An 8,491-nucleotide genomic window follows, 5' to 3' on the forward strand; every position below is an offset into this window, starting at 1 on the left:
CCGAAATGGTGAATTCTTCTTCTTTGATTTTATTTAACCTATAGACTGCAGTAATTATTTTTTTCAAGTCTTAACATAAAACCAAATTTTAAGATTAAATAAAGGATGTAAAATTTTAGGATTTCAAATAGTTGGCCAGTAGGTTTAAGCATTTTCTATAACTATTAAAATAGTTTTGGCCTCTGTCCAGATTTTTAGTTTTATTTATTTTTAGAGGGAGGGGTATCTCGTCAGCATTAGTGTGCGTGCATGTTTGTGTGAGTGCATGTGTATGTGTGAAGGTGTCTAAGTGTGACAGAAATATGGTTAACTAAACTGTTTGCATTGCCTACCAGAAATTCACTCTGGTGTACACTACTTCCTCTTCTTGACTAAGAGCCATTGTTAGTTGGACAGTAGAGTAGAGAGATACTTCCTGTGAGTGGGAGCGTGTGAAATTAATGTTGGAGTAGACACAAATGTCGTCATTTGTGGGGTCAGAGGGCATGTCCAGGGCTGAGACGTTATCATATACAGAAGTAGAATCACGCTGAAAGAGAGAGAGTGATGAATTGGGACATGGTGATTACTGATTTATGTAATTAATAATCAAAATACAGGCTGAACTCTGTTACTTTGGTCATTGGACCGTTTATGGAAACTTTTGCAGGGATTTTGAGTTGGACTGAAATCTCAATCCTCTGTCGACTCTTCTTCAAACTTACTTTTGCGCTGGTCTCCTCACTCCTGCTGCTGACAGCTGTGGTTCGCCCCCTGGTGGTGAGCCACAGTATTAACATCACCAGCCTCAATAGCTTCTGTGTTAATCAAACTCTAGTTAAAATGATTTGTGTTAAAACCTTGTTGACATCACTGAAATTATACTTATGTGGTTTAAATCATATGTCACTGACAGACAGCAATTTATCTCTTTTGGTAGGTTAAAGTCATACCCATAAATCCTATCTCATGGTGTTCTCAAGGCCTGAATACTTGGTCCTCTACTTTTTATTAATTATTCTCCACCTTGGCAACATTACTAGACAGCATGGTCTCCAGTTTCACTGCTGTATGCATTATATGCAATTTTCTGCTCATCCAGTCCCCTCATAGAGGCTGCCTCCTCTCAGCCTAGTTGATTGCCTGACTGATATTTTCTTCCAACCACCAGCTTGCTGTCTGAGTGATGTAATTACTATGAATTTGCAACTCTATTTTTCTCTTTTTGTCTGTAACAATTACTGAATAACATACCTCATGTTTTAAAATTTTCTTTCATCTTCAATTTTTTTTTTTTTTTTACTTCAGCCTAATTGTCATTGTTTATTGTCTTTGCTCTTTTGTACAGTGATCTTGGGGACTGGGCAGTAAACAACCTACAGCATTGGCAGGGTGTGTCATTTAAATGTGGCTTCAGCTTCAGTAATAGCATCACCAGCATCACACTCAATTCTCCTGCATGAATCTAAGCCCTCTACAGTTACTACAGTCTAGAGAAAGTGAATTTAACCCTGTTGATGGTACTGTGTGACCCTATACTGTAAACATCAGAGCAAAGACTTTCTGGACTGAGCAGGAAACAGCCTACAGCATTTGCAGGGTGTGTCATATAAATGTGGCTTCAGCTTCTTACCTCATCCATAGACAGACAGCAATGAGAGTCAGAAACAAACCCACAGTGACTCCAGAAGCTGCGTATGTCCCAGCTGGGTTCCCTGCATCAGGAAGGAGAGGGCAGCATGTTACACAGACGTGTGAACAGTCACAGAAGTCTTGCTGTATGACCTCATCAAACTGACACTGGAAGTGCAAGATAGTTGTCTCACTTTCTTTAATCACCATGTAGACAATAAGGCAGTGAATTCAACCCAGACTGTACCTGAAGTAAATGACCATTCTGATGAGTTAGATGATCCAAATTGATTCTGCACCACACAGTAGAAACATCCACTTGTTCCTGTAGCTATAGTTAAATTGGTGCCATTTCCAAACAGTATGACATCACTTCCTGTCTTCTTGTACCAGGAGTAATTACTGATGGGGTTGGAGTCACTGTAGCACAGCAGTGTCACCGCGTCACCAGACACACGGTCAGTAACAGACGGGACTCTGGGAGGGTCTGAGCAGGAGAGCAAGAATTAAAATAAATACACTTAAAGTCTTTTTATTTTGACTGATCATGTCTGAAAGAGGCCCATATCAGTCATCTATGGGAATATTTAAGAAAACATTTAGTGCATAACCTGCATGAACACAATAACTATAAAGAGTGAGATTTGTAAGACTATCAGTAAAATGAATAAATTAGTTGCATAGCCAAAGTGTAATGGTTTATTTGCTGCTGACTGTTCACAAGGTGTTAAGGATCAGAATGAGACGGAGATAATAGGCAAAAGACACAGTGTTGGTTTTGTATCAGTTACTGTGGAGGGTTTATGCACACAAGTGTGTGTGTGGTGGTACTGGACTGTGGATGTGGGACCACCTGTTCTGTGTGTATACACATCACTTAAGGACACATTCTTAACACATCTCACAGTAGTGAACCTACATAACACATCCAGAAGGGTGGTGGTGGAGTTGTGCTGTCCCAGCTGGTTGTGAGCGGTGCAGTAGTAAAGTCCACTGTGCTGGGAGCTGATGTTGGAGATGCTGTAATTCTGGCCTGTTGCCAGCAGTGTGTCTGCAGCTGCTCTCTGCTTAAACCAGGAGTAGGTGAGAACAGGAGGGTTTTCCTCACTGCTGCAGGTCAGAGTCACTGAATCTCCCTCCACTCTCTCTCCAGAGGAAACCATCAATGCTCTGGTGTTTCTAGGGGCATCTGAACACAAACACACACTGTTAACATTAAAACTAAACTCTCATACACAGTCTGGTTGAGAGATTCTTATACATTCAGAAGTTGTAGTTGATAACTGTGAAACTACAACAGAGAGCATCATCATCATCATGAGCTGTAGTAGTAAGTATTGATTGTAGTGATGTTTCTGGTTTATGATTAACTGACTTTATTAAATGCATCAAGACATCATGATTTTCATATGTAAATTCTCCACTCACAGACAGGAGGAGAGAGGAGGTTCTCATGGCCTTCAGTAGCACAGCTATAACTGACTGCATCCCTGACTGCAGATACAGAGCAGGAGACAGATGTACAGTGAGAGACACGCTGTCTGTTCTTGTACCAGATGTAGGTGGGGTTGTAGGGCAGAGTGCAGGTGGAGCTGCAGCTCAGTGTTACTGTCTGTCCCTCTGATCCTGGGACTGCTGGAGAGTCCACATTCACCTTCAGGCCTGTATGGGAGACTCTCATAAGTGTCTTCAGGGCTCAACACACAGATGGTGAACCATGTGACAATGCCAGACACAGAAGACTTATCTTACCTGTGACAGAGAGAGACACACCAGCAGAGCTGTCTGTGTGTATCATGTAGGGGGCTTTAAATCGGAGGAGATATTCTGCTGAGTCACTCTCTGTGAGATGTTTCAGTCTTAGTGTGTTCACATTAGCTCTGTGACTGAAAACCTCCACTCGGTCATCAGCATGACTCAGCTCTTTGACCTGTGGGTGGAGTCTGGCGTACCAGGCAGGTTGGGGGGTGGGCTGCTGATCCGGGAAGGTGTAGTAACCGCGTATGTCCACTGATGAACCAATCAGAGCACAGGTGCTCTGGGTGACGTAAGTTACACTCCAGCAGCTGTCCTTTCCATAAACACCTGTAACACATAAACTGAGTAAATCATAGCTGAACAAACAAACTACCAGTTCTTTTAAAGTCAGTTGTTTACACTCTTTTCCTCACATGTTGCCATGTCCCCCTTTATTACTCATTAGTGTGTCTCCAGCCTCACCTGTTCCTCATTTCCATCCCTGTAAATATTCCTTCTGTTTCCAGTTTTTATTTACTAAGTAATTTACTGTTTATTTACTAGGTTTTATTACCAGTTATGATTTACTATGTGGATGATGGTCAATGTGTAAAGGCTTTAGCATTTAAATGGTCCTCTTATTTTTACTTTTACTTTTATTCTTTTACTTTAATTTTTGCCATTAAAAGACTTTTGTGTCTTTGTTTGGTTGTTTGGTTGTTTTGAGACTCACGCCTGCATCCTGTCACAGTAAGAGTCTAATAAAAAATGTAACACTTGCTCTTTGGTCAAAACCAGGTCACCCATGAAAGAGGCCAACAGAGGTTATTATTATTGTTATTATTATTATTATTATTATTATTATTATTATTATTATTATTATTATTAGTTGCATTTATATAGCACCTTTCTCATACTCAAGGTCACTTTACAAATATTGCTTTTTTTTTCAAGAACAACAGTGGTTGATGCAATTTAATGCAGTGATTTATGGAAAAACATGTAAAAAAAATAGATTCCAAAAATACCTTAAACACTGACAACTCTTAAATTGAAATATATCTAAAAATACTGGCAACTATTAAATATGTCTAAAAATGCTGTAGTTGTCTTATGTCTTAGCCATATGTGACTCAGCATGAGTTCACTGTAATCTAGTAGAAGTTGCCAGTGACACAGAGTGAGTGCAGTTTAAAGTGAGGACAAGAGCAAGAGACAATGAGAACACAAACAAAACACACTGATGTAGTACTGCTGAACCAGCTAGCCAGTGCCCACAAATGTATAGAGCCCTCAACAGTGAAAGGTGCTTCCCAGCTACTTATAAACATGTAGGCAGAACCAGCAGCAAAAAACAGCAAAAACAAACAACAATCAAACAAACTAACAAACAAACTTTTTATCTAATAGAAGCTGCCACTGAGATGCTGACAGAGTATTGAGAGTTTAAAGTGAGGATCTTACAGACAGCAGGAGAGCGGAGCTCCTCATATCCTCTTACAGCACAGGAGTAGCTGCCTGCATTCTTACTCATGACATACACAGACAGTCCATTCTTGTTATATACAGGCTGTCCATTCCTGTACCAGATGTAGGTGGGGTTGTTGGGCAGCGTGCAGGTGGAGCTGCAGCGCAGTGTGGTTGTCCAGCTATACGTGTTTGACATCGTAACCTTCAGATCTGCAAGTCATTTTAATTAAGCTTTGGTGTTATTTTATAGCATATTTTTATAGGGGGTTATAAAAATAATGGGTTAACTAATCTTATGTGATGACCTGTGACAGAAAGAGATGCTCCAGGTTCACCAGTGTATTGACAGTATTAGTAATATTAGCAATGAAAATGTTAGCTTTTAATATTCATATTAGCTTTTAAAGCAAGCCTGATAAATGCATAGGAAATATGCATAAGATTTATCGATCATATATATATACTCACTGAGCTCTTTTTTAGAAACACCTGCTTTAGGTAAGTGTACAGTCAAAGACTATGTATAACCCATCTGTGGTGATGCACAGTTGGTCTTAATCATCTTCATTATCAGTGGTCATTTTCTGACTGCAGAACCAGATGGATGGTGAACCAGTCTCAACTCATCAATGACAATGACACATGTAAACCAGTAACACAGCTGTGTCTGATAAACTTGTACAAACGCAGCACAATCATAACTATGTTTATGTCCATCAGTATTCAGTATTAGTCTTAGTATTCAGTATTAGTAAGTTCAGACTATGCTGCTGTGAGTGTAGATGGTACAGTGAAGGGACTGGTGTTTGCTCAGCTCTTGTAAATGGTTCTGTCCAGTTTCTTACATGCACACTATTGTAAATGTAGTCAGTATCACTGCTCTGTTGAAACTGTTTCATAACCTTCCTTCTGTGTGTACTAGTAACAGAGAATCAGGTGAATTATCCCAGCATGAAATATCACACACTCTCATGTCAGCTCTGACCAGACTGGACTGGAAGGGATAAAGTGACTGAATAATTAAAAATGTAATAATATCCATATAAAAAGAATAACACACATGTGGCATGCAAATATGTATCTTAAGATGGATTGTCCTAATATGGCGAATATTGAATGATACTGAACTTCTGTATTAGCATTGAGATTTCTTGCATATTTTGTGTGTGTGTGTGTGTGTGTGTGTGTGTGTGTGTGCGTTCTATGTTTTATGTTTGTTATTACCTGTAACAGTGAGAGTAACTCCAGATGAAGCAGATTTCCATTCATTCCTCCATGTTCTAAATCTGAAGTTATAAATTCCAGAGTCACTTACTTTCACGTTGTTCATTATCAGTGTACAGTCATTCTGCCATTTGCTTACAGACACTCGTCTTGAGTATTGAGGGTGTTTACTCAAGTATTGTGGTTCTCCATCAGATCTCTGGACTCGATACCACTCTCTCGCTCTGACACTGAAGGAATCAGATGTATATTTGCAGGTGATGTTTACTGTCGATCTAACAACAGCACAGAGGCTCTGAGAGGGGAGAGTTACACTGTACTGACCCTGAGCTCCTGGAACACAAACACCCACACACACCCACACACACACACACACACACACACACACACACACACACACACACACACACACACACACACACACACACACACACACAGTTTGTTCTGCAAAGCAATCTCCATTAACGGCCTTAATGTCACGCACCCCTCCTCAGCTCGCTCTCTCACGTGATGGGACATTCCACGTGGCTTTGTGTTTGTTTTCCCTCGTGTAGGCGTGTCTCCACGTGCCCTTTGTTTACTTCCCTGTTCCCACATTTCCACACCCCCCTTATTAGTGATGTTCCTCGCTTTCATCTGTGTCTAGTTCCTTCCTAATCAAATACCACGCTGTTAGTATTTACCCTTGTCCATTATTATTGTCATGTTGTGTAACTGTTGTCTCTCCCTTTGTGAATGCTGCATGTTCGTACTTGTATGTTATTTTTGTGACGGTGTGGCCCGAGTGCCGAAGGGCGAGGTGTGGGATGCACAAACGACATCGACGTGGACAAACATTTATTAACACACAAAGACAATGGCACTCACATACAACATCAACGATGAACACGAACACGAAACGGTTAACATTAAACAAAAGTGATGAACACGAATACATTTAACAATGACAATGCTAACATTAACATCAACAACGACCAACAATCTTGTACACCATGAAGAGGGTTTAAATAAACACAAACAAGGTGTAAGTGTGTGCAGCCTGTACGCTGCGGGCCAAACCACGTGATTAGTGAGAGGCGAGCGTTCCGTTACAGTTCTCGACTTCTACTTTCGTTTACATTAAACATTGATTCGCTTGCATCCTGCCTCATCACACTTAAACAAGGTTAGGACCTATTTTGTATTCTTTATCCAAGACCATCCAGGGTAATTGTCTTATTATATCAATATACAGTATAAAATATGTTGTTATATAATTCAGATTAGACATTTTGAGTTCATTTCAACGGTTACGCAAAAAAGGAGATTGACCATCAGCAGTTATGTATGTGCATATATGTAGTATGCTATTAATTTGTTTTAGCCTATTATTAGTAGAATATGAAAGCATATAAAAAATTCAGCAGACTGTGCATGCACATTAACAACACATTGTAGCCACCTCTAGACAACTCTTTGCTACCTCTTGGACTCCCCAGTTAAAACGTCCTAGAACCGCCTTTGGCATGAAGGTGTGGTGTGCTGTGATAGCCACAAAGGAATACAATACAGTTTAATACAGTTAAAATATTCACTATGGAACGTTGTACAATTTTGAATAGACACACACACACACACACACACACACTAATATTAAAAATCTTCAGTTTAGATGTGCAGGTAGTGGGAATTTCCAGGTGCAGAAAGTTATTTGAGATCTCAAATTGTTTGCAGTTATTAAAAAATCTGGGATTTTTCTTAAGTAGCTTTTCACATATTTTGGCTATACCCACCTGATAAAATTAATATAGTTTCTACCCTATTCAAGTTCCTACAAATGTACATCAATTGTGTGTATATATAAACGGGATTACATGATGAATATCCGATGCGAACAGAACACCATTAGAGCTTCACATGTTCTCTCTTCACACCAGCCAACCACAACATCGCGAGCTCATCAGGTAGGCACCTCCCTTTGTTGGGGTCTCAGAGAATTAAGCCCACGACACCTCCAGGAGGCTCAACAGTGAGATCTGGTGTTTCAGTCTCACCCCCTCCAAGCTCACTTTAAACCAAGCTCTACCTCTTAAACACTGTGCCACTCACAAAGACACACACCTCTTAAACACTGTGCGACTAATAAACACAGCTGCACCTCTTAAACACTGTGCTAATATTACTGTAAAAACCATGATGGCCTTTCCGGTGACTAAGGCCATACCCAGCCCCACTGGCACCATTAATGCACGCTCAGTGCTGCCAGTTCCACTTGGCTATTACCTTTAAGCATTCTCTAACACCAATCCACCCTGGGCTGCCTAGTGACTAAAGCTGGCACCATCAATGCCTCCTCAATGCCACCAGTTCCATCTGGATCTACCACTTTACACCATGACATGACAGCCTCATCCATTCTGCCTTTATGGGGCATTACCCCAACCAGACTGAGCTCTCCTTATCCACAACC

At 40.5% G+C, this 8,491-nt stretch overlaps 1 protein-coding gene across 1 annotated transcript; it reads right to left on the reverse strand.

Annotated features, from left to right (window-relative positions):
- Nucleotides 1-328: 328 nt before the first annotated feature.
- LOC118240483 (sialoadhesin-like) lies at nt 329-6,148 on the reverse strand. Its single transcript, XM_035521149.1, has 9 exons — nt 6,043-6,148; nt 4,813-5,028; nt 3,364-3,696; nt 3,040-3,273; nt 2,531-2,800; nt 1,859-2,098; nt 1,613-1,694; nt 705-753; nt 329-529 (listed from the first exon to the last, which is right to left on the reverse strand). The coding sequence occupies exons 1-9, from the start codon at nt 6,146-6,148 to the stop codon at nt 329-331; spliced, it is 1,731 nt and encodes a 576-aa protein (XP_035377042.1).
- Between the last annotated feature and the right edge of the window lie 2,343 nt (nt 6,149-8,491).

This window comes from Electrophorus electricus, chromosome 21, assembly GCF_013358815.1.
Source record: "Electrophorus electricus isolate fEleEle1 chromosome 21, fEleEle1.pri, whole genome shotgun sequence".
Taxonomy (NCBI): domain Eukaryota; kingdom Metazoa; phylum Chordata; class Actinopteri; order Gymnotiformes; family Gymnotidae; genus Electrophorus; species Electrophorus electricus.